The sequence below is a fragment of the Telmatherina bonti genome (assembly GCF_933228915.1).
Source record: "Telmatherina bonti genome assembly, chromosome: 2".
Lineage (NCBI taxonomy): Eukaryota > Metazoa > Chordata > Actinopteri > Atheriniformes > Telmatherinidae > Telmatherina > Telmatherina bonti.
Window position 1 is genome coordinate 27453383 of NC_136620.1, and position 26729 is coordinate 27480111.

General features: G+C 38.4%; 3 protein-coding genes across 3 annotated transcripts; 1 reads left to right on the forward strand and 2 right to left on the reverse strand.

The window, feature by feature from the left end:
* Positions 1 to 203: 203 nt before the first annotated feature.
* On the reverse strand, positions 204 to 13532 carry duox (dual oxidase; the record flags this gene model as incomplete). The annotated part of the gene is made up of 33 exons (XM_079254154.1): positions 204 to 326; positions 424 to 552; positions 1451 to 1606; positions 1684 to 1842; positions 1940 to 2172; positions 2318 to 2471; positions 2551 to 2678; positions 2779 to 2828; positions 2914 to 3013; positions 4169 to 4399; positions 4482 to 4660; positions 4939 to 4977; positions 5115 to 5184; positions 5274 to 5449; positions 5548 to 5641; positions 6159 to 6384; positions 6616 to 6801; positions 7032 to 7231; positions 7835 to 7951; positions 8037 to 8174; positions 8251 to 8369; positions 8465 to 8640; positions 8751 to 8923; positions 9020 to 9122; positions 9725 to 9815; positions 10073 to 10166; positions 10524 to 10587; positions 10992 to 11158; positions 12028 to 12229; positions 12359 to 12546; positions 13047 to 13211; positions 13295 to 13378; positions 13466 to 13532. 33 exons carry the CDS (start codon positions 13530 to 13532, stop codon positions 204 to 206), a joined length of 4581 nt encoding a protein of 1526 aa, XP_079110280.1.
* A 948-nt stretch (positions 13533 to 14480) lies between these two features.
* duox2 (dual oxidase 2) lies at positions 14481 to 16091 on the forward strand (the record flags this gene model as incomplete). Its single annotated transcript, XM_079257234.1, has 6 exons — positions 14481 to 14636; positions 14825 to 14882; positions 14975 to 15109; positions 15293 to 15500; positions 15606 to 15820; positions 15895 to 16091. Exons 1-6 carry the CDS (start codon positions 14490 to 14492, stop codon positions 16089 to 16091), a joined length of 960 nt encoding a protein of 319 aa, XP_079113360.1. The 5' UTR covers positions 14481 to 14489.
* A 1602-nt stretch (positions 16092 to 17693) lies between these two features.
* On the reverse strand, positions 17694 to 26325 carry apba2a (amyloid beta (A4) precursor protein-binding, family A, member 2a; the record flags this gene model as incomplete). The annotated part of the gene is made up of 11 exons (XM_079257246.1): positions 17694 to 17765; positions 21351 to 21491; positions 21593 to 21712; positions 22432 to 22644; positions 22772 to 22951; positions 23089 to 23274; positions 23357 to 23443; positions 24477 to 24622; positions 24702 to 24741; positions 24969 to 25076; positions 25180 to 26325. 11 exons carry the CDS (start codon positions 26323 to 26325, stop codon positions 17694 to 17696), a joined length of 2439 nt encoding a protein of 812 aa, XP_079113372.1.
* Between the last annotated feature and the right edge of the window lie 404 nt (positions 26326 to 26729).

A 26729-nucleotide genomic window follows, 5' to 3' on the forward strand; every position in this document is an offset into this window, starting at 1 on the left:
GAGAACAAGTGTGCAAAGAAATTAACAAGCATATAAAATTAACATTCACCGTAATACTAAATTAACATTCACCGTAATAGATAAAATCAACTCAAAATCAAAACCTACCAATCTAGCTCTATGAATGTGTGTTGATAAACAAACCCAGTAAATTTGTTTGTCTTTTCAGTGATTTAACCATGCAGTTTAAAGCTCAGAACCTTTTAGAAGTTCTCATAGTGATGTATGAAATGCGCTTGATCCCTCTTGTTCATCTGCTGGCAAGCTTTCTCCACATTCTTGGTGAGACCAGGTGGTCCACAGCTGAATACACCAATTTTTCCAACCTACAGAAAAGAACAATTACAAGTTAAAATAATCAATCCGTGTTGTCCAGTGTGGCACACTGAGATAACAGGTTAATAGACATGGATGAGGACTGACCTCAGGGTGAACTTCCTGCAGTGAGCTGAAAAAGGACACGAAGGGTGGGCGGCCAAAGTGAGTGACAGACCGCAGGCCAGTGAAGAGACTGCGATTCCACACCTTCTGAAAGTGGCGCTCACACACATACTGCACATATATATTACAAAGAAAATACACAAAATACATTGGAGATTTGTATCATCATAGATTAAAACAATGGGTATTAGTCACTATGCAGTCAATAAATGTTTGAATTCAACATAGTTTATGGTAAATAAAAATGTAGTATTTGTGTTTTAAATACACTGAAGCAGTGTAAATTATCATATCAGTTATTTAATATATCTATTAAGACTGATTTAACAACAACAATGAACACATTTAAAGTATACTACAGCCGATGAAGAATAAACATACTGAAATTGATCAGTTATCAATACTACAGCTCAGCTACTTAACATCTAATATGTGCAATTAATTGTATTATCAGAAAATTATGGCCTGCTTTCTCGTAAGTCCTTGCATACTGCATCTTGTACACACTTTGCAAACTGCTAGGTGTATACAAAGGCTTTAGACTTACTTCAAACTGCCTCATATAATTATCATTAAATACAATTTTTGTGTTAAATTAAGATAGTAAAAAATTGTTTGAAACAGTTATGTAAAAGTTATTCCAGTAGGAACTAAAAGAACTGAAAACACCTCAACACACTTTGCAAAAAGGTAGCCAGAAGCACCTCTGAAGCCCAGTTAATAATTTGTGCATATTAAGTTAAAATAAGTGCACGATGAAACGAGTTATGTAGATGAAAAAATGTGATTAGAAAATGGGTGAGCTTTACAGATGGTCACTGACAGACTTAATCTTTGGATATAAAAAAAACAATAAGCTAATGTTTAGACATCAAATATCAATATATCAATACTGTATGATAATAATAATAATATCAATAATGATAAAAAATTATGTGAGAAATATTTAACTGTATTTACGTCCACTTTACTTCATGTGATACTTGGAAACTGTAACAGCAGATCTCACCAGCATGGTGGTACGAAGGTCAAACTTTTCGGCCACCTGGGTGATGTAAGTGTGAACTGAGACCAGCTCCTGGGTGTCCATTTCCTCCACCTCCCTGATGATGTCAGACACCCACTCAAACTGACGTTGTGTCCGTGTCACCCAGATGAAATACACCTTCACACAAGATTTTAACATTAGCAAAACAAGGTCAAGAAAACATCAAATGAGTATAGTTTGATTTTATGACACACTTTTTTACACAGAATCTTGGATTTGATGGAAGACTTGAACACCAGGTCTTTAAGGATAGAGGCAAATGGTGTGACTCCGATTCCTCCCCCCACCAGAACAGACACCTCAAAGTCAGTCCACTCCTGATGGCCTTCACCAAACGGGCCATCCAAGTACAGCTTCAAATCCAATGAAATATTAACATTAGTGTCACAAAGTATGAAAAAATATAGCTGAGAAAACCACTCAGGTGCATGATTAAAAACAAAAACCTGCCTTTGGATAGGCGCCAAGCTCCAGGACATTTTCTTCAGCGTAAAGCTCTCGAAGCTGGCTGGTCCAAGGACCTACAGCTCGGATGTGGAGACTCAGGGTTTCTTCATGGGGTGCTGAAGTCAGTGTGAATGGATGGTACTCATCTGTGCCCAACATCAGGCATGCAATGCGAACCCATTGGCCTGAACGGTACACAAAGCCCTGGGGTCGCTTGAATTCCAGATGTGTCACACCTCAAGTTTGGAAAGCATTTGCATGGTGATGGACATGATTCCAATAAGAGCACTTAAAACATCAAATTGTAAAGGGATACACTCAAATTCAGAAATATATAAGAATTATATCAGACAAGAAAATATGAGTTTCATCTTGTGTCACCTGAAGGTAGGAGTTCTGCTCTGACAACAGGGATCTCCACCTTCTTCCTGCTCAGGCTGATTAGTTTGTCCAGCAGGAAGAGCAGGGCAGGGGGAATTAAGTAGATGTGGAAACGAGGCTCTTGGAGCAGAGCGTAGCTGCCATGAACAACTGTCTGTTGAATAAATAAAACTTGTATCACATTCCCTCCAACACACCTTACAGTCAGGGTACAAAATTGAGGAAACACTTACCAGAATGTACACAACAATGTAAAGGTAATGAGTGATCCAAAATCCACGAAAACTGATGCGACGGAAATAATGAGAGGCAAACACATACATGAATGCAAACGTAAAAAGAAGCAAGACACCAGTTAACCCTAGGAAATATAGAGGAGAAAAATACCAAAAATAATTAGATCATTATATGAGAGTAACTTTATGCATTATATGTACATTTAAAATAATCTCATGACATACCTGGAACAGTCTGAAAGAACCACCAGTACCACTTGGGAGGAAGCTCAGACCTTAAAGGGAAAACAAACAGTTAATAATAAATAATTGGAAATCACTTTGTAATATCTATGTTTATGGTGAAACCTGAAATGTTACCCGTTGTTGTTAAAGACTTTGGGGAACAGACATGACAAGATGCTGATGTTGCTGAGAGAAAATATGTAGATGTTGACCACATGGCCCAAACTATGAGTAACTGCACAGAAAACACAGACAACCACGAGCATCACATTAATGACCATAAGGACATAAAGCCTTTAACATGTTTAGAGTAAAAGCACAGATTGCTGCATGAACAAAAAATATTCTCTATGCAATCAACTGCACTTGACTTCTAGCTCACTGTCTTATCCTGTTTAACTGGAGAGAATTTAAACCCCTTTGTCATGCCAGATGGCTGAAGGCTGTCTTGTCCTATTTAAAATTAGAAAAAGATTAAATGTCCCCTTATAGGGAAAATGGCTGAGTTCAGGAAAACATGGACCTGTTTTTTTTCACGGCTGTAACCAGGATAAAAAACTAGACTGAGGAGCGTATGGAGCCTAGCCTAGATTAGAAGTTATTTTATTATTTATTTATTCATTGTTCTTGTCAATTTTATTTGCAGACTTGATTTTTATAATTTATCTTTACTTATCCTTATTCAGCCAGTTGGGGGCATTTTTTTTATTTTATCTATTTAATATTTTATTTAAATTTTCAATGTACAAACAATAAGGCACAATTTACATTTCAGAATCATTTCAAAGTTCTTTACTGAGTAGAACAGCTCATAATAAACAATATCAAGTGAAGGAACAATGAATAGAAAATAAGCAAGATAAATAAATACAAAAAGTAGGATTTAATCTATATAAACTTGAGAAAAAAAACAGAAAAAATATGAATAAATAAGGTTAATAGATAAAAAAAAAAAAAGATAAATTGATTCATGGGTTTAAGGGTCGGGGTCAATTAGTTTATAATGCTGTATATGCTAAAGTAGCTCAGCTGCACCTTTTGTGGTCATTTATTTTAAAGATTTATTGTGTAATTATAAAAACCTTTAAAGATGGGTGGAGACTTTAAGAATCTAGATTTGAGTATATAATGTTTTGCCAATATGAAAACTGCATTTACCATCAAGTCAATATTATTATCCAGAACAATTCCATATAAAACTTCTACATGAGACTGAGGTTTCACAGGTATTTTTTTGTCACCCAACTTTGTGTTCCAAAATTCTCGAGAAAAATTATATTCATAGAATATGTGATTTGTGGTTTCTACATTTGAGTTACAAAATGCACATGTGTTATTGTCATAGTTGAACCTAAGAAGTTATTAACATTTGATGCAATTCCACACCAACCTGTGAGGACAATGGCGGTCATGGCCAGGAAACGATGGAAGTCTATGGCAGCGTCAAAGGGAATGTATAGGTTGAGGAAGGTATCTCGACACAGTGTGATGAGGTTACGGCACACAGTGAGAAGCATGTACGGAAACAGAAAGGAGATGCCAGCAGCCGTGCTGCGAGCAACGATGATGCCCACCGCTGATGTTTCAGGCACACCAGTAGCTTCAGCCTGTAGACCGTAGTCTGAACACAATATTTTAATCAGGTCAGATCAAAAACAGGTAGAAAAGCAATCAATCAACAAGATGCAGTCTTTTCCACTCACAGTAACATCTCTCCATCATCACTCCAGCTGTGATGCCGTACACAATGATGAAACACACAATGTGACGACGATAATTCTCAATGAACCGTTTGAAATGCTGGATTTTCTGCTGCACTGGATTCCTGATATACTGCTCACGCTTGGGCTTCACATAGACGTTTGGAGTTTCTAAACTTAAACTGAAAATAAATAAATTTAGATTTTATTTTGTGGATATAATTTAATATTATATTTAACGTATAATCAGATTATGAACATGTGAGAAAGAAGAATGTGACACATTTAATAACAGCTTCAAACAGACAGAGTAGCACACATGCTTTTCTCTTTAGCCAGTATTTTCTATGCTAAAAAGTATTCAAAATACATGTACAGGAGGAGCTTCAATCCACAAGTTCAGGATTAAATATTTTTTTTGTAATACTTATGTCATAACTGAAATAAAAAACAAGCATACTTTTTTCGTCTTCGTAACTCCAGCCCATCTCCCTTGTTTCTGCAGGAAAAGAAATTAAGAAAATCTGTAACCAAAATCTGTAATCTGTAGTTTCTAAATCAGCAGTAATTAGCTAGACCTTCTCAATGTTTGCTTACTATACAAGTTATCACAGCCTGTCTGTGCTGTTTTCTGACCTGTTTGCTGGACAAATGAAGGACACTCTCTGGTCTCGACTCAGTCGTTTCCTGCCCTGCTTCTCCATCCCTGTGCACCGCAGCAGACACAAATGCATGAGACAAGGTTGGAGAAGTCAATATACGAAAACTATCTTCTCACTCCAAACTCTTCTGAACCTTTGACGTTAAGTTGAGCAAATTGCAGCTCCTTTTCATGGTCCCTCAAGAGGAAGTGAAAGTCCTGCCATGAAATTTTCTCCTTCTTATCGAAGCCTGCGGCCTGCATCATGGCGTTGATGCCATTCTCTGCCTGTTTCTTCGACAGAGCACCATTGGAGATTTCAATGAAAGACCTGCAAATCATCAAAAGGGTGAAGACGAGCCATCAATCATACAGAGAAAACTGTTCAGTCATGGAAAAAAAAGAAAAAAAAAGATGTATCACTGAAACCTGAGCATCCTGGCAAATTCTTCTTTTGACAAGTAACCAGTTCCACCAATGTCATTCATGGAAAACATCAGCTGGGATTTTTCCTCAGGAGACCCTGCAGCCATGTACATTCATGCCACATACACATTTACATTAGTATCAGATATCTGGGAGAATCACTGTGTACAAGGTCTACTTATTATGTTTAGTTGCTTAAATGTGAAGAGCATTAATAAATAAATCCTACAAAGTTGTTTATTTTTAAAAAAATCTATTCATTGATTCAGTGGACTGTCTTAATTATTAGTACTGTGGATTCATTTTCAACAGGTGGTGGTGTCAGCTTTAGAGTTCAAAGTTAAAATCAAATGAAAAAAAAAAAGGCACATTTTCCTCAATGGTCTGAATATTAGTTCAGAACATTTTGCATTTTGTTATAAATTTGGAGAACCTGCTGAAAGTCTGCACAAATTCTCACAAAACAAGAATACACCACCTTTGTTCTTGCTCAAGCCTGTCATAATGCACTTAAAACGTCCTCCAATGCTTTTGTGTTTGTATGTATTGTACCTAAAGGACAGTACACCCAAGCTGCAAAAAACAGAAGAAGATTTCTAAGTGACTGGTTTTACCTTTCATGAAGATAACGATAACATCCAGAAACTCTTGAAAGGACAGGTAACCATTTCCATCTTCATCGGCTAGCGTGAACATGGAGTCCACAAATAAAGAGTCAGGCTTGAGGCCAAGTGCGTCAGCAAACTCCGATGCTGTCAGCTCACATTGGAGAACTTCACGGGCTCTTTTGCGGGAAACACCACTCATGTCTCCAGCGTCACACTTCTCTATTTCCAAGACCTGCGTTCCAGAGAGACAGAGAGGGAAAGTGTATTATTTGTCACCATAGTGTAATATCTCCAACGTCAGCCAAGAGCATTGTCATAGATGAGGTTACGGTAAAGACCAACCACCAATTAGTTGAACCGGTTTGCGGCTGGACCAAACTTGACCTCAAACAACAAATGACGCTATTTTGTGGCTTAGTGGGAAGACAAGAGGATCAGGTAAATGTTCAGAAGCTGACTGTACCTTAGAGAAAGCATGTCTAATAAAAGTTTCCACAATCTGAGCCCTCTGCTCTTTGGTAATAGCCTCCTTCAGCAGTTCCTTCTCTCTCATCTCTGTCACTTTAATTTGCTGCCTGATGCCCGTCACCTCCTCGTGCAGATGCTTGACGAATTCTGTACGTTTGCTCTCCTCAACAAAAAACAGTACCTGCATGTGCAAACAAGGACCAATGTATAAAGATAAACAGAACTGGAGGCAGATAAATATAGTGATGGAAATTAGAGCGATATCCAGGCATGCTTGGGCATAATTGCAAAAAAGTAAAAACAACAAAAAACTTCTATTGTACTAAGTTAAGTTTATATGAGCGTAAACTGCGCACAATTTTAATGAGAAAACAAATTTGCCTGCATGCACATTTCCAGCTTTATCCTCACCAAGTCGTATTCTTTTGGTACTTTGAGCAGCAGAGCTTTACAGTGACAGTCGCTGGAGAGAAGGACATCTAAGTATTCCTGATTTTCCAGACTGAGGCAGCGCTGAGGGGACCCAGATCTGTCAAACACCTGCAGCCTCCTTTCCTTGACCACCACACTGACCAGATGAGGCTGTTTTTTACTGCCCTGCCACTCATATGCTGGAGTGAAAAGGCAGAATTAAAAGAGGAACATGACAAGGTTTTGAAGAACGATGAGTACAAATACAAACTAATAGAGATAAAAGCAGATCAAATTTGATATCGAGATGCATATTTTCAAAATATAGGCTCCTTTGTTTGATTAGTGATTGTTGCCACTGTAATTGGCTTCAGTGTTTCTCCTGATTATAAGCTTAATATCAGCTTTCACTGGAGGCTTTTAGCTAGCATAGCTGTAAACATTTAACCAATGAAAAGATTTAGTTATGTAATTTCTCCACATAATTCTCAATCATCTGTTTTCACTCACTCTTCATGTCTTTAGTATCTATTTTTACACATTTTTAATCTCTTTGTTTTATCCTAAATCTGCTTGTGGTCACCTCCCAACTTTACGTGACAGTTTAGTGTCTCACTCTGGTTGTCTTGAGCCTATTTCATTTTTAAGGTCAAGACCAGAGGTACTAGAGATACTGCCTGTTATCTGATGCTTGTTAGCCGCTGACAATGAGTTAACATTAAATCCTGAATGTTTTTATCAACACTGAACATTGCAAATAAATTCTAAGCAGGATTTTCTCTTTAATCCCACAGATTTCATACCAGCGATTCCCACAGCTGGCTCCTCTGTTCTGTCACCAGCTTTTCCTCTTCTTCTCTGGAACTTCCTGTACCTGTGCCTCCGAAAATACGCCACCATACAGGCCACGAGAAAACTCACTATAAAAGTAAAATAATTCACAATCAAAGTGCTGATGGGGTATATTAGTGTTGCTGTTGTACAAAATAAGAGAAAGATACTGACCAACAGGGAAGAGAAACAGAACGATAATAAATATCCCAAAGCCAGCTTTGCTTCCATCAAAGTAATTAAGTTTTGTAGCATTAGTGCAGGGTTGCAGCATTGATTCCAGCAGCTGTGTCGGCTGAGGACAGGGGTCACCTGTGGACAAAAGAGACAGATTTTGTATTAAGGGGGAAAAAAAAGAAAAGGAAAACAGATTTGTTGCTTTTTTTACCATCTTTCCAGAAGAAGACATTGTCTTGTATATCAGTGGCCTCTGCACTTGTGACTGCAACAAGGACATCATGATATGTGACGTTGCGAATTGTCTGAATCTCCTGATCTGTAAATAGACTAGAAACACATAAACAACACAGAGAAGACAGATGACTGAATATAGAGCTGTATTAAAAATATTTCTAGTAAATATAAAAAGTCCTTCAGATTACCCATTCTGCTTGTTTTCAAACCAGAAGCGGTCCCCATTTCTGATGCGCTCAAACTGGTCCAGGATTATGGCAGAGAAAACTGGACCCGGACCATCAAGAGACTCCAGTAGTCCTCCAGGGAAGAGCTCCAGTTTTGAGATATCTCGGCTGTACATCTCTGCAACAGTGTGGAGCAGCTGTAGCAGAGCACAAAGCAGAGTTGAATGCATAGGATTAAGCTTTTTCTGAAAGGATGGGCCAGTGTTTATATAAAGATGTTGTCTGTTTGGAGGACTGCAGTTTTAACCTTTGGGTCGGTGCTGTTGAGTTCAGGATTAATTTCTTCAAACGTCTCTACGGGAGGCAGATCCAGAACTTTTCTCAACTCAGAGTAACTTTGTAGACCAAAGTCTCTTCCTCTCTGAATGGTCATGGCCACCAGATCTGTTCGGGTGAATCTTAATGGTCCGTACATGTAGTCTATTAAATTGTAAATCACAAAGTGGTGAGCATTAATTAAATGTCAGTTAGTAATACATAAAAAGATACAAGTAGCAATCAGGACAGACAACAAACCTCTTAAGTCCTCCACTACAACATTTTCTTCTCTCTCTGCAATCTGAGAAGCCATGCCCATGAGGAGGTCATCCACATCCTGGCCTGTCTTCCCGTTGTCTTTCTGGGGAAGACAAACCCTATCTATTACATGTCAAAGACAACAAGCTCATGTAGTGGATGCAGCTACATTTGGTACGTACTTATCTGAATACAATTAAACAGGTACAGATTTTTGTTATTTTAGCTGTTTAAACAATTATATCTAACTTATAGCTATTTATCACTTTGGGTTTTAAGAGCAGATTTGGTTTGGAGGATTTTACATCAATACTGGAGGACGAGGTTAGACATTACAGCTGTTTATTGTATAAATGGAACAAGTTTGTAAACAGCTAAAACAACAAAACCAGTGTCAGATCGCAAATATACTCAGACCTAATTACATTTTGTCTCCCCAATTTCTGGTATTTATGATGTCACTTTAAATATCACAATTCACATCTTTATGTCTTGAAGCTCTCCTTGTCTCTCTCTTTCTCTGTGTAAATCAGGTACTCATTCAGGAAGTTTTCTCTTTTGCCATCTTCCTGTACTTTTCTTAGTGTGTGGGTCAAAAATAAATAGAAGCAAACAAATACTTTTGAAGATAGTTATTGACTACACCGAGATGCACATATCTTGCATTGCAGTTGACATTGATTAATAGATTTTTGTATAATATACCTGCCGCTTCCAAAAGCTGTTGCACAGGCGCATTGCAGGCGATGTGCTGCCATCCATGTTGATAATCTTTCGAAAATGGCAGGTTTTATTTCTGTAAGAAAAATATAGGGAAACATAATACATATATATATATATATATATATATATATATATATATATATATATATATATATATATATATTTTTTTTTTTTTTTTTTTTTTTTTTTTTTTTTTTTTTTTTTTTTTTTTTTTTTTTTTTTTTACACATTCCACATGCTGCCTTCTGGGTTGTGTCTAACAACATTCAAAGCAGGCCATCACAATAGGCACACACTTCTAAATTTTACAGAGAAAAACAGAAACACCACCTCATATAAACACCAGGTGGGGCCATAGTGATACCAAATCGAATGGCAGCCTGAAACTCAGGAGAAATCCCTGGATCGACAAACTTCTGGTAGCCTGTGTGCAGGAAAACCACAATACAATAAAAAGTAAAATCACAGTTAAGTTAGAGTTGGAGGCATTAATATACATGTTGATCCCCTACATTAATCAAATAGTCAAAGTGAAGCAGCAGCAGAAATACAGCAGTGAAAAGTGGTTCAGGTCACGGGATCATCAGACCACTGTTCTTTAACTTTCTTCAACCACGGTGCTTATTCAGCAGGAGAAGGAGGCTTGGTGCAATGCTTTGCTGACAAAGCACATATTTGTCAAACACCACCTCCGACAACTCACCTCACCATGGCTTGTGGTCACTGGTGCATTACTTGTTTCCCTCCACTTGTACGCACATACTCTCTGACTGATTCTTACCTGGATAAGGAGGAAGCTTCTTGTCTCCGAGGTATGCAGGGAGCCATTCATAGACAGCAATATTCTGTGTAAAAGCAGGAAGGGCAGAAGTGAGTGCAATTCTATTTTCTTTTTAAATGGCACCAAAAATGTTAATATTGTGTTTTTCCTTCACTCTTTTCTTTTGTTTTGGATTCATTTCATAGAGCAAAAAGCAAAATGAGTAATTTTCATGAAATGTGCTTTAACTAAAACCAGAAGTCTTTACTTTTAGAATTTGGTGACCAGTGACTTAATAAAAAAAATCAGTGTTTTTAAGTGCAGTGTTGTTCAAGATAGTACGTGCAGGATACAGGACTGTAAGATGTAAGAGATGACGCATTAGTCCTTAATGACCACCTGTCGTTGATGCAACCTCTGTCTTTCCAGAGTGCAAATTAAATCAGCATCTGTGCAACGAGAGGATTACACCGGGACTTTTTCTTCTACCTGGAATGTAGCCACAACTGTCTTTCTGGCAGTCTGAAACAGCTCCTCGTCTGACCACTCTGGGTGTTCCTCACGCAGCCTGGAGGCGACACAATTGTGGTAGCGAAACCAGATAATCCCCTCTGCTGCCGTGAACATGTTCTCATTGGCCCAAGCATTTCCCAATTCTAGATGCAGAGGATGGCACAAACAAGGATGTTTTGCTATTTCATCAGGTGAATTAATGTTACTATGGCAAAATCATAATACACAAAAGGAGGTCAAATATCTGAGTCTTTTTTTTTCTTATTAGAAATTTGCCTTATAAATCTGCCTCTTAAATATCTTGTTAATTATTAGTGTCATGTCAGAGTGCATTTGATCCATTCATAAACATCTTAACCACTAATTGAAAGATAATTTGTTTGTTTCCAAAACATTGACAGCAGAGCAGGAACAATGAGAGAAGATCCTCAATCCCCCAGATAATAACCATGCACTTTTCACAACACAAACAACAAAACATAGGTTTAGTGACACATGCATGTTATCGTGTCATCCATAGAAAGAGGGATTTACTGCGGTAAGTTTTAAATGCCATTTACACAATAATTAAAGAGTCACATCCCGAGTCAAGCAGGGTCCCTCTTGACTCAGCCTCCGGTTGCAGGGCTGCAATCCCAGTGTGAAAGAACATTTCCAAACAATTTTTTTCTTGATTGCTTCCAGCAGCTTACAGTATTGATTTAGGGGATGTTGCTACATGCAATGTAAGACTACAGTTCTGACAACATCAAGTTGAAAGGCACACCCACTTTGAAAAAAATATCAATAATAAATTGAGCTGTAATTACATTAGGATTAAAAAATGAATTGTCAGTTTAATTGATTTGAGTTTTGTCTGAGGAGAGATTAAGTTTTTAGTGAAGTAACCCTTTAATCATTTTTAAAAAAATGTTTATTGAGGGTGTTTTTTTCTTTTTTTTTCTTTTTGGTCTTTGCGATCCTAAATCTCCTTTGATGCCTATCAGACAGTTTAAAGTGTGAAAGATCTCACCATAAAGATTTTGCGGTCCATGTTCTCCAGTAGAGGGATTGGCCGCACTCCACATGGAATTGCGAACTCCTCCCTGATTTGGCATGTTCTTTTCTGATCCTGAAGTCAAAAGTCCTCCAGAGAAACTTCTCAGGGAGTCAGACCAAGAAGCAGAGGGGCCGTAAATAGAGCTTCCATCTATCCATGCCGTCACTGAATTGACCTGCATGAAATGCACAGTTTCTCTCAAAATACTTAACCTCTAGGAAAAGAAAAATTGCTCAGTTCGTTCTGAAGGTTGACTTACAAATGCAAGACTGATCATAAATTGACAAAAATCTCTAATCAGCACCTGTGTGCGAGGGTTGCCAGGACTCTGTCCAGACTCTTTGTCCCATAATCCTCGCTGGAAGGGCAGCAGAACCTTTCCAGTGTTGGTTGGATCAAAAACAGGGTCACCTTTTGGGACTTGGATGTTCATGAACTCAGGTGGACAACCACTCTCTCTTGAGTCAAAAATTTCAAAAGCAACATGATAACCTGAAGATGTCAGTAAAATAAATGTAAGGCAGGAGTACAGAGGGGAGAGAAAACAAATCTTTGGGAAGAGATCCTAAAGTATCAATCTTCTGACCTTCCTGCAGTGTTATTATGATTTTTTTTTTTAATACAACAAAACCAAAAACTGTTATTTCAAATTGAGCATTATTATACATATTATAAAGTGTTGTTTTCTTTGACTAAAATTACAATAAACTTTAACCTAATGTATGTTAGGACATAAAATGGCCAATTGACACATTTATTTATCATCAAAAGCAACTTAAACCAGCTGTTTAACCATCAAATAAGCTATTTTATGTCATATAATTACCTAAAAAGAGAATACACCTGTGTAGCACTTTAATTTCATGAATATATGTGGAAAATATGTGAGTCTTGGCCAAGTCATGAAAGGTTTTAGTGAAGTTACATCTATACTTTCAATGTAAATTCATTTAAAAGGTACAGTTTAGCGCGACAACGTGCGTTATAATTACCAAAGAACAGAGACAGCACGGTCTGGTTGCGTTTGGAGGGGAAACCGGAGGGCCCTTCAGTCAGTAGCCGACTCAGACTGCGGGGGTTTGGTTGCAGCGGCTCCTGAACAGGTTGGTAGACTCCGTCCCAGTAGCGCGCGGGCACGAGGCGCACGAGACGTGAACCTGCGCAGAGCGAGCATGACGAGCGTGGTGAGCAGGTGTGCTGCTGCTGTTGAGTACTTTTTCTCTCCAACTTTGCGACCTACCGACAGCTCCGCGTTTGGGATAACCCAGACTGTTGTACCAGCCGTCGAAGCGAGGAACTTCCCACGTTATTTCACACCGCGAGTCTGCTCAGTACAGGGTGAAATTAAAACCTTTTTTTCTCAACATTTCAAATGACACTGGTAGTGAAAATATAGCTGCAGTTTACTAACACTCACTCATAATGAGCACCAAGCCAAACACTGCAAGCGCACTCCAAAGCCGTCTACGTAAATCCATTGATGCGAGAGATGCTCCACAGCTCAGTCCTCCGCCAAGGAGAGTGAAGGACTTCAAACAAAGTGAAGACAGGACAGGTAACATTGGCTGTTTTTTTCCCTTTTAATCTTATTTTATGTAATATACTTAACTAGTTACTCATATATTAAAAAAAAAAGAAATGATCTCTACAGGTAAGGCATTTTCTGTGGTTGACTGAAGGTTTTTCTCAACGTATTTGATTTTAAGAAGAAAATTGAGTCTCACCCACTCCAGAGGCAGAAATATGAAGCAGATGTATTGCAGGTTCGAGTACAGGTGTAGCTGACAAATGCTGCAATACTAAAGCCAACATGTGTTACTCAGCTCATCGCAAAGTGTGTGTGACCTATTTCCCAAATGGGAATGACCATCATGTGTGGATCACACCTCTTTTCCACAGCATTTCGGCAGATGCATCCTCCTCCCCCTCCTCTGTGACATAGACTGCAGGTTATAAAAGTGTATGTTCCACAACAGTCACACTTCACACTCCTTTTCCTCAGCCCTTGTCCTGTAACTTTAAGGTAAGTGATATAATTTGTGTTTTACATTTTTCACAAAGCTTCTTTGGCATTTCTATAACTTTGCATTTAGTGTTTAAACAGTATGATAAAATCTGAAACTAACACGTCTAGTGTGTTCATGTAGTGTCTGAGGGAGTCACATAGATGTCATGAGCAGAATGCACTTATGCATTTTTACAGATACACTTCTCTCTTAACAGTAAAGACACACAGTGTTAGTCAATATTACATAAGTTACACACGCTCATCTTTAATCATGTGCCATGTTACATGGTAGTACTACTATCCCTTATCAACTGTAAGCAGCAAAAGCTGCTATCTGCATCTGTAGGAAACTGAGAAGCCAGCCAGTAACACTGCCTTCTCTGTTACAGTGCCTGGTCTCAGCTGTATCCTTAGATCAGAAGCTAAGATGACTTTCTACAATGACATTTACCCATTCTACCCTCAACAAAGGACTTCCTTCATCTTTAGTGGCCGCTTGCTCGCCATTATTCTGGTCTTCCTTGTGTTAGCAGTCAGTCTTCTTCTTATTCTGCCAGGAATACGAGGGAAGACAGTGAGTACATCCTATCAGATAACCTATGACTCAATACAAACAACCTTTACATTTTTCCTCTCCATTATGCTTTTTAGAAGGATTATTGAGATAGTAAACTAATGAAAACATTATATTGCACTGTTTTGATTTGATTTAGATTGAAATGACCTGCAATAACTTGTTTCTGCTCCTTTCCTTCTTCTCAGCGGCTCTTTTGGATGTTCAGGATAATTACCAGTTTGTTCATAGGTGTAGTGATAGTAGGTGAGTTTTGTATTTGTACCACAGCTGTGGAATAGCTCACAGACTTTCCTCTTCTCATCACCATTATCTGTCTTTATATACTTTTTGTGCAGTTCTCAACTTCACTAACAACTGGGCTGAGGCCAGAATTACCACAAATGCCACCTACAAGTCTTTCAGCAATGCGGTGATTAATGCTGAGGTTGGCCTACATGTTGGGCTGTATGGCATTAATGTGACATTAAGAGGTAAGTCACTGCTTCAGCTTATGTCTCTATTATGTTGACACCTTTAAACAATGAGTAATTAGTATGCTTGGTTACAATTTCCACACAAAACCTCTCTTAATATTCCAGAGATTTTTGTGTTTTCCAAGTTCATTTGAAGTGCATTTACCATATAAAACCCTAAAACACCTTTTTTTCTCTCAGGGAATCCCATCGTGCAGTTCAATGAGACCATAAACTACAATGAGATGTTCAGCTGGCATGGCACAATTGAAGACGAGTATGAGGAAGCTCTAGAGAAGGGTTTACCCAACCCTATCCTATACATAGCTGAAAAATTCACCCAGAGAAACCCATGTGGTCTCATTTTTCAGTACAGATACTCTGGACGATACGCCTCTGCAACCCTGTGGTGATTATTAACAACCTTTCTTTTGATTCTATCAAATTGTGTTGTGTGTTCCTGCAGTTGTTTATTGTAAAGGCAGAAACTTTAACAGCTTTACTTGTTCTGCAGGACATCATTTTGTTGCTGGATGCTCGCCAACATCCTCTTCTCCATGCCAGTCATCTTGTATGCTGGGTACATGATGATGGCGACTGCTGCCTTCATTTTCTTCTCCATGGCCTCCTTCTCCACCATCATGATTGTGCCTCAGTGTGTTTTCTCCATAGGAACTGACTCTTTTGTAACAGAATACAGCCATTCATTCTGGCTGGCTTTGGCAACAGGTAAACTGCTTTTTGTTGTCCCTGAAACTGTAACATAGAGGGCTATGATTTTTACTAACTAAGGTGATTTCCAGGTTTGCTGTGCGCCATCATTGGAAGTCTTTTGGTGATTTTAAACTTCTTGATGCCAGAGAAGATAAAAGCAGCTTTCATTGTTGGTGTTGACAGCTGTGAGGATGAGAATACTTCTTATGGGGAAGGCTACTTGAATTCCGTTTTTCTTGATGGACCAATGATTTCACCACTGACATCTAAGGCAGCAGTAAGTTGATTTCTTCTTGGCATCATAATCATTAACATTTTGCAACATCTAATTAAATTAATCATTCGTTCAAACATAAAATGTATAAATAAATAAATAAATACATTTGTACTGCTATAAATAATAAAGTCAGTATTCTTACCAAGTGTGACTGAGTCAGTATTATTACAGCAAGACATATTTAAATGGAATTAATGATGTTACTGTTGTGGTCATCACATCATGTACAAATCACCCTGAACATCCTGAGTGCTGCATTTATTTGTTTTTTGCAAACATTAAAATGAAGTAATTACAACAAGCAGCAAACTGACTGTGACCATTTTCTTTATGTTACAGGAGCATATATGAGGTGACCCAGATTCCCCTTAGGGAGTTCACAGTTTATACTTGAAGATAATTTTACTCAACACATTGTAGACACATTGTGTGTTTGATTTCACGCATTTTAAAATTATCTACATGAGCCTGTAAGTGTTTTATGTTTTAAATTTACATATGTTTGAACTTGTAAAGATTATTGTTGGTGTGCAGTAGCTGTAAACAAAAAAATAGAAATTTGTATGGGATCCATACTATATATGTATCTATACATTGATCATGGATGACTGGTGTGTCTTTGTTTGATTCAATTTGAAATTAAATATGAAGAAAACTTTGCATTGAGCTTGCATTTATATCATATTGTATCATCAGGATTTATGTGTATAACATTTTAGATTATTCTGGTAAACATGCTGAAATCTCTGCTGTATTTCTGAACAGCCTGAATGGTTGAACTTTCTGAGTTCCAAGTAAATGTGAAAAATATTAGGGTGGATAAATATTAAATTCCTTGTGTAAAATTTCTTTAATACAGCCAAATGTATTTATTTTGTCTAAGTTTTATGCATTTTTTTTTGTCAGCAATACCTTAATAAAGATAAAAAACAAACATGAGTTCAGCAGTGAAATTGTATTTTAAGTGTGTTGCATCATTACAATTGTCCTGTAATGTGTATATCAATACATTCTTGCATGTTCTGGTAAAGGTAATGATCACTTAATCTGTACGTCTTTGAATGGTATGTGTGTCTTTGGCCTTCAGCATCACCATAATACACAGAGTTTAGTGCCTTTGAACAACATTTTTATAGTCTTTTAATACTTACTGTAGTAGATTATCATGTCAGATTGGAGAATGAAACCCTGGTCAGTTATTTTCATAATCACATGCATACTGTTTTCTGCAGGAGTAATATGGCCTTTCCAACAAAGTCCTTGAGTAATCCAAACTATTTACAGTATAAGTACAATTTTTAAACTCCATACACATTATAAAAATGACTAAATAAAAAATAAATGTCCTAATTTATCTCTTTATAAGAAAATAATCATGACCATAAAGCTACATCTCTTTGACACCATAAACTCACATACAGTACTACGGACGGTATTCACATTATAAGGCCATTATGACAACATAATTCAAGATAAAACCTGAAAATGAGAACCGGATGTTCTTTACAGCATCGCAACAAGAGGCCAAAACTAAAATGATAGAAAAATAAATTCTTCTCATCGCACAACCAGAGGAGCAGAGCCGCAGCAGGCCAATATGTGGAAGGCTTTCTATATGTAGATCGGCGTCTCCTGTCCGGTTAGCAGTCTGAACATCACTGCAGGCATCGTCTTCATGTTGATCTGGCAAAGAAACAGAGAAGAGGAATCATTCTGCAGGCAACTTATGAATCCAGTTGTAGATGCACTGGTGTAATCACGCCACTTGAATTCAGGACTAATTTGCTCCCGTTTATGGTTTCAGAGTTATAAGAGACCTTGGGGGCTTTACTAACAAATTGGGACCTTTTTTAAGTTGAAGTGGAGCCTCAATAATGAAAAATAAGTGTTCTGAGTATGTTGGCAGCTGTGGGTTACTGATGAAGATTGCTGACCTGTTGAGAGTTTGCTAAATTAATTCTGCTCTCATATCTGCGTGGCAAAAATGAAGCAGCGGTGGGCAGTAAGCTTGCTTAGGTTTGCAAAGACTGATTCTCTTGAGCAGGTAATAAAATCCACATCAATGTAACACTACCTGGCAAAAAATGCAGAGAAAAAAAAGGATGGTAGCTTTATGAGGACTAAAACGGCCAATTTCCTTTTTTCTGCAATTTATTGTATTGGACTGGATGTTGTAAAGCTTAATGTTGCCATCACTTTTACACACAATGCTGCCTGTTAGAAGATGACCAGAAATATTCGCATTTTTGTGTGTATGCTTGCTACAACATGCTGACCAACTCCTCTCTTTTTCCAAATTATGTAATAAACTCATTGTTACAGCTCCTACTTTCCCTCTAATGTTGCAAATAGCGCAGCCGAGGTGTTGAGGGGATTGGGTTTCTGCTTTCTGTGGATGACATGGTCCTGTTTGCTTCATCTGGCCGTGATCTCCAGCTCTTGCTCGAGCAATTCGCAGCCGAGTGTGAAACGGATGGGATGAGAACCAACACTTCCAAATTTGAGACCATGGTCCTCAGCCAGAATAGGGTGGATTGCCCTCTCCTCCACAGGGTGGCCGTGCTCTCCCTTAGAGATAGGGTGAAGAGCTCGGTCATCCGGAAGGGGCTCAGAGCAGAGCTCCTGTTCCTCCGCATCCAGAGGAGCCAGTTGAGGTGGCTCAGACATCTGTTCAGGATGCTTCCTGGATGCCTCCCTGGTGAGGTGTTCCGGGCACGTCCCTCTGGGAGGAGACCCCGGGGAAGACCCAGGACACGTTGGAGGGATTATGTCTCTCAGCTGGCCAGGAAATGCCTTGGCAAATGTGGCTGGGAAGAGCGAAGTCTGGGCATAGGCAAGCTGGGCAGTTGCCTAGGACGCCAACTGCCGGAAGGGGTCCGAATTGCCATAAAAGATTGCCTTGCCTTGGCTGACCTTGTTGTGGTGGGCTGGCAAAGTGACAGAGAGGAGCAGGGTGGAGCTGGGGGGGCACATCCAGGTTTGTAATGATAATACTGATGGAAGATGTGGGTGTCCCCTGTTAATGTGTTGACAACAAGATAATCATCAAGCCCAGGGCTGACAGGTGCCTTAGGAAAAGAGTAGTTTTGCCCCCTGCCCCACACGACAAAATGTTTACCAAAACTGAAGCTACATTGCTCAGTCGCACACAGTTAGTAACAATGTACAAATTCTTGTCTCTTTATTGACAAACAAATCAAAGTCACACTGAAACACTCTAAATTTAACAAAAATTATAAATAGAACAAAATAAATTACACTTCTAGTGCAAAAGTCCAGGGTAAGTAATGGCACAAGGGTAAATCCTATTAAAAAAACTGTGAAATCAACACTCGAAACAGCTACAATAAGAATAAAACAAACAAAATAATTAACACTTTTAAGTTTTGTACAAAAGGCCAGGGTTAAAAAAGTCAAAAGTGCACATCCTAAAACATCGTAAACCAGTCTGTCTGTAAACCAGCTTGTCTGTAAACCATTCTGTCTGCATACTAGCCTGTCTCTAAACCAGTTTGCCTTTAAACCAGTCTGTCTGTATGCATTTATCTTTAAGACATTGCTGCTATGCATTCAGGGTTCTGCATTCAGATCCGCTTGCTATGGAGCCAAATTATTTTTTAATAACTGTTATATAAATACATCATAAAAAGTAATATTACTGCTGTCATATTTTGTTGAATTAACTTCCAGTCTTCACTTCCAGCCTCTTGTAAAGACAGTGAGGCGAAGGCCTCTCTAGTAGCTTATACAGATGCCTATTGTGGCTGCAAAATGGTCTCAGTTCATCTGGACAAACACAAACCTCATACATTACTTTAACAGTATGATTACATAGCAGAAGCCTAACCTTACAATAAACAGACTAAAAGTTGTATAAATACTTTTATTAGAAAATTATCACTTCATATTAAACCTTTACATTTGGTCATTTTGACATGATGTCGTGCATGCTTTTTATTGCACGGTAAAGGTGGATTTAAATAGTAATGTACAGATATTGTTGTTATGGTACAATAGCATTTCAGCTAGTATTAGACCACTGACTATATTAAAGTAAAAAGTTAACACATGCTGCATTAATGTTAATTAACTGGGTAAAACCTCTGCTTTGGGCATGTTTGTCTTCTTCCTTCATATGTGTTCTGTAAGCAGAGAGCTATGTAGCTTCAGTTTTGGTAAATATTTTGCTGTGTGGGATGGAGAGGCAAAACCAATCTTTGCCAAAGGCACCTGCTGGCCCATGGGTGTTTCTGTCTAATGTGAAAGGGTTATACAGCTAACAAGAGGTGCATCTGCTGCTCTACAAACATATTCTGCCTGCCTATTTTCAAATGAACAATTATGTACACTGCTGTTGTGCAGCTTCTTTTACCATCTAAAACCATATGAGAACATGATGCCAACACATGAAACTGCCTCAATATACACTAAGCATTGTATATCTGCTTTCAGTAAAATAATAAGTCCTATTTTCTTCACATCCACATCAAAGCATGCCCTGCTGTGGCTACTTATTTGCACATTTAAGTATTATAATATAATTTCTATTTCATATAAAATTAAATAGTTTCTCGTTATATATGCCTATCTTCTTTCTATCCAGTTGTTATTGATCATTCCTGTGGCTGGAGGCAGCTAAGCTTTGAAGAAAATGTACAACAATATTCTTTGTTGCAGTGGCACCCAATACCACTTGGCAACCCTAGGTGGAGAACTAAATTGTGTTGGGCTTTGACAAGAGATTTGCATTATAGCCTATTATCCCAAAAGCAAGAAACCAAATACATTTCCTACAAACTTTAACCATGATTAAAAAAAAAAAATTAAAAAAAAAGACCGAGACTTGCACAGTGCTGGGTTATGCACATAATTCAGAGCTTTTCTCTCTTTCTTTTTTTTTTTTTTTTTACAGTTTAGCTACATTGTTGTCCCGGTGTTTGTGTTTCTGCATTACTGCTTATTTACTGATTAATGCAGATAAGTAAATGAGCTTTAAATAATAGTTTTACACCCAAAGGAATACAAACTAACAATTTGCTGTAACTGGAATTATAATTAGCTCATATTTGGATTTTTTTTCTCAATCATCCTCTGCTGCACTGCTACACATGGCTAATCAGTTTTTGAATAATAATTTACACATTTAACTGTAACCTATTTTTGTTATTGACTATAATAGAATTTATCTTTTGATTAAATGCATACTGTAGCATACATAGCACAGTGTTTGTGTGGGACAATAAGGACTAAGATATTTAGTGTTCTTACCTCCCCGACTGAGACAGACAGAGTTAGAACAATCTTCTCATGTGGCATGGCAACAACACTCTGACCATTTATTTCAATGATTCTGTGTCCCACACGAACGCCACCTCTCTCAGCAATGCCACCTCGCATCAGACTGCAGATCTGAGAATGCACAAAACATGGCAAAAATGTAGGACAATATGTAACAAGTGCCATCTTCACATGCTCGCAGCCAATTTGAACCTTGGCTTGAGGATACTCACAATTCCATTCTGAACACTGAATCCAAGCTGAAATTTGAGGTCAGGTCTCTTGATAAGGACAGTGGTGACAGGAGGGCAGCTCACAATACTTAGCTTTACCTTCACCTGATTCTTCAGACCCTGAAACAATTGCAAAATGACTTTCTTGTTCAGATAATTATAAAAAATCTCCAAAGAACTTGAGTCAAAGGTAACTGGACTTTTTGTCACTTTAAAACATTTCACCTCTTAACCAAAAGGCTTCTTCAGTTCTAAAAGGACTGGTTATAAACTGTAGTTATGCCATTAACACTAGATAGTTGTTGGAGTTGCACAAAGATTATTGATCCGCCCAACCAGCCTGTGGTTTGTTAAGATCTTTGTGACCTGAAAGTTTACCTACTTGACCAATTTACCAGTCAGATTAGAACATAAGACACCTTTCAAATGGCAAGTAAAATGTTTTCCAGAGACAAAAAAGGTCCAGTTGCCTTTTATTCAAGCTGCTAGGATTACCACGACCTGGAAGACTGAGAATCTACTCCAACATACAAAGAATCTAAGTCAACGAATCTCACAAAAAGACGAGAAAAAAACTTTTATAAAATCTTTTATAAAAAAAATGGACAATTACATTTTCAGTGGGAACCACATGACTTAGAGCTCAGAGGCTGCATAAAAAGTATATACAAATATACGCATAAGAAGGATGTGATTGTAATCAATACTTTTTGGCAAATTCAAATTTTCCTGTGCGACTGATGTGAATGCTAATGACTTGCACTCATCATAATTTGATGTAATATAAGAAAAAAGATTTTTTTGGACGAACTCTAAGTAGACCCTGATATGTAGTTTACCTTGATAATGCCCTGACATGTGGCCAGTGGCAGGCCCACCAGGCTTGTGTCATTAATGGACATAATCTGGTCACCAACGCTAAGTTTTCCAGATCGAGCTGCAGGGCCACTATTCAGCATACTGGCCAAGATGACAGTGGGTAGAATGGAGCCCCAGCCAGACTCCACTATCACCACACCGAGAATTTCTCCTTTCTGCTTCTCCACAACTAGCTGGAACACAGTTAAAATGAAACACTGTTATGAACTTCCCACCGTCCAGTCTAAAGGACTTGGAAAATTATGGCACAGTTATTTGAATTAGGGGGAAACCCACCTGTAAAAAAAAAAAAAGTCTCACCTCTTTACAGTTGTCTGAGTTTGAAAAATGGACAAGGTCATCGTGGTACATTTCCTGGGAGTTGATGATGTCACTGTATTGTTTGTGGCTCAAGTCAGTTGGGTTGATGCCATTAGCTCGAAGGAACTCTCTGTAGGCCACGCTGAAAGCCTGACCAATGGACTGTGCAATCAGCTGTGCCTATGGGGGGGTTGGGGAAATCAACACTTCAGAAAGGTTCCCAGTCGACAACAGCAAGGAAGTGAGAAAGATCACAGTGTAATAAATCGTAAACAAAACTACAGTAATGTGTCATGCAGGGCAAGTTAGACACTTACATCCTCAGACTCAAAGACATAGCAGATCATCCTGTACTGACTCTTCCCATCACTGGTAGAGTCAGATGATTCAGAGAAGTCCTCTGATGAAGCTTGAGACATGCGCCTACGTGCCATCAGAACCACGATGCTGCCAATGTCAGCAATGTAGGAGATGGTCCGCAAGGCACTGTCCATCATGGTTTCCTAAACACACCATAAACAGTAGCAACCATAATGTTGAAAAACACACACTTAGGAGAGGAGGCAGAATCACTGAGTTACTAACCTGTGTGTCTGCGTTCAGTACTTTGACAGCTTTAGTGGAAATGAACAGGTCCACCTCTGTCATCATTTGAGAGTCTTCATCCTGGCTCTTTAAAATAAATATGATTAGAATCAGACTTTTCAATGTTTTTCATATCAGTATCGGCTCAGTACCAAGCATGTGTACTTGTACTTGGTATTAATAAAAGTGTACCGATACCACACTAGTCAAGCTAGCGCAGACGTGTTTGATGACATGCTTTGGACATGTTTTAAAAGAAATAAATGTCTTGAATGTTAAAAAGTGACATTTTTTTACACTAAAAGCTAGAAGTTGTGTGTGTTAGCTAGAAACAAAGCTAGAAGCTTTGTTTCAAAACCACACATTTATAGTTGTATTTATGTCAAATGTGCCAAATCAAAATAAAACTTGTTGAAATTGTTAGATCTGTAATGTTATTATCTTTGTATTTGTGAGGTAACTTCAGAAAGAATGGGTTATTTATTACAACCTAATAAAATCTTACACAGTTAAAACAGCAATAATAACCATCGTCACAATAATGTTCACATAAACAGATTTGGTATCGACAAATATCGGTATCGGCAGAAATTCAAGTTTCAGATATCAGTATCAGATCGGAACTCCTAAAAAGCACATCCCTAGTTTGTGTGATATTTATTAGCAGAAAACAAACATTCAGCTCACTAAAAGGAGGAAGATGATAAAAAAGCAAGCAACAGCTCCACTATGTGGTAAATGAATGAATTCACTGCACAGCAAACCTTCACCAACAACCCAGCTGATATACATGCATATATGTTTATGGAAATCCTGTAAAATGTTTTAATCATGCAATAAAAAGGCACTTTTATGTTTATACCCTGCCCATAGCAAAAAAAAAATCTTCAGAAATACAACAATTTCAATTCTTTAAACCTACCAACAAACATCTGGCATTACAATTTAAAAACTCCTGCGAGCAAAATCACTAAAACCAATACATGTGGTCCTGAATACTGACTTCAAGCCCCAATTACTTCTAATTTTGCTCCTTCATTTTGAGATAAAATGATGAAAACAGGAGGGTGTTACCTCTTTAAAAACCTAACAATCCAAATAAATATGTGCAAACAATTACCTTGATGTGACTGACAGCTTCATGTGCCTGAGACATGCGGACAGACTTGGATGGATTTTTGTCAGACAACACCTGAGTGCAGCCAAGGTAGTTAGCGGCAAAGATAATCCCATCAATCAGATCCTCTGGCTCACAGGGACCTGGGACTATACAACAAAACACTTTGTCATGTGCTGCAATAATTTATAAAAGCTGTCAAGTCCAAGAATATTGTGAAATATTTACCATCCTCAAAGCTGGGAAAAGAGGCAGCTTCCTGTGTTTTCTTTAGAATAAGTTCATGAGATTAGATAAATTCAGCCTTTAAGGGAAAATATTCATTGAAGAAAATTTATACAAATAATAAGATAAGCTAATTAATATTGGTGACAAAAGGTAAACATGGTAGCCTTTCAATATAGATTCAATGGAAAAAAACACAACTGAAACATTCACAGTTGAAGGCTGTTGAATATCATATCCATCATGTTTAAAAATGAAACAAATCCCAACCTTGGGAGAGTTGCTTTCCTCTGGTGAGGTGAGCTCTGGACACTGATGCCTCCTCGGCTGCTCTGGGACCTCCTCAGGCATTATGGCTGTGCTTGGTTTCTCATCCAACTGTGCACAAAGATAAATTTTTCATTGTGGATGGTACCAGTAGTCACGATTACAAACTAGATTGTGAGAGATGACAGAGACTTGTCACGTTTGCGTTTCCTACCTGCTCAAGTTTCTCTAGCCTTCTCTGTTTGTCCTCCACAGACTCCTCCTGTGGTTCTGCTGCGGGATGAGGAGCATGGGGTGGTTTCACCATCCTGGGTTCATTTTCCCGACTAACAGCAGTGGAAGGACTGGCTCTGGAAACAGGAGGAGGTGGAGCCTCCTGTATGTCGGCAGGTGGCTGAGCATGAGTGTGACGGGGTGGTGGAGGAGGATGCTGCCTACTGGGACCAGGCCTAGTCTTTGCCCTCACTGCAGACTTTTTGCTGTCCTTGGACAAAGGCTTTGGACGCAGCTCGGCGCTGTTGGTCACAGATCCTTTGATCTCAGAAACAACATGTTCAGTGTCTTCTCTTGCTCCCCTTCTTCCTCGTCCTTTACCCTGCCTCTCCTTTTCCTTTGAACTCATGTGGGATGACTCACACTTCTTACCAGCTACTGGAATATTGTGGCTTCTTGTAATATGAGTGTCATCTTCTCTGTTTCTGTCACCGTCTCTCTTTCTAATTTTGTCAGTCTTATTGCCCTGATTGAGACTGGGCGGCATTTGACCATTATTCTCTGTCTCCTCTAAATTCTCTACAAATCTGGCTCCATCCAGCACCTCTTCAAACTCATCTCCATCTCTAAAGAAAAACCTGTCTCCCTGGCCCCGTTTCCCTACCTCCTCTCCTTCATCCCCAGCTATTTGGGCACAATGTGACCTAAAATGATGACGCTTCTTATACGGTTTATTGTCTAACTGTGATTCTTCCCTTATTTGTGTGCTAAGTTGAGGTTTGAAGGCAATCTGGTCAGCAGCAACACTGTTTTCATTACTATTACCACTCACGGCCCGCTTCACATCTTCAGGACAACAGTGTTTATAATATCTCGTGTCATCAGCTTCTTTGTTCAAATGTAGCACCTCATCATAGTCCTGCTCGACATCAGAGCCCACATTGTCATACTCAGAGCAGGTGTCCTCCATGTCTTCTGGACTTGGGTCACAACTCCTGTAATGGTACTTTGCAGAAACTGAAGTAATCAGCTGGTCATTGTGGTCATCCTTTAAAGAACAGGATGGTTGCTGAGTTGCTTCCCTTACCAAGCCTTGCTGCTCTTCCAATACTTTGGAAATTGTTCCTGGCCTTTGTCCATGAGCCATAACTGGCTCCTTGAGATCACTACCCTAAACCCTGTGAAGATTCATAGATATTTACAGTTTTGCATTACAAAATCAGTAAATGTTCACTTTATATTTTCAACAAAACATCTTTCATGTGGCAAAAATATTTCACATAAAAAGTTATGTTTAATATTTAATTATTTTTTATCACAAGACCTAAAATACTGAATAAAATAACCATCAATCATTGCACTCTCTTCCATCGATACAGAAATGATTGAACACATAGCAGGACTCTAATAAGTTGCAATCGAAGATTCCCAATCTGCAGTTTAATAAAATACTTGATAACAGAATTCCTCATAACAAGGGAGACAGAAATAAACATGGCTGTTTGTTATCCTTCATCTTGCTTGTTGAGTTTGCTCTATTTTTGTTCTGAT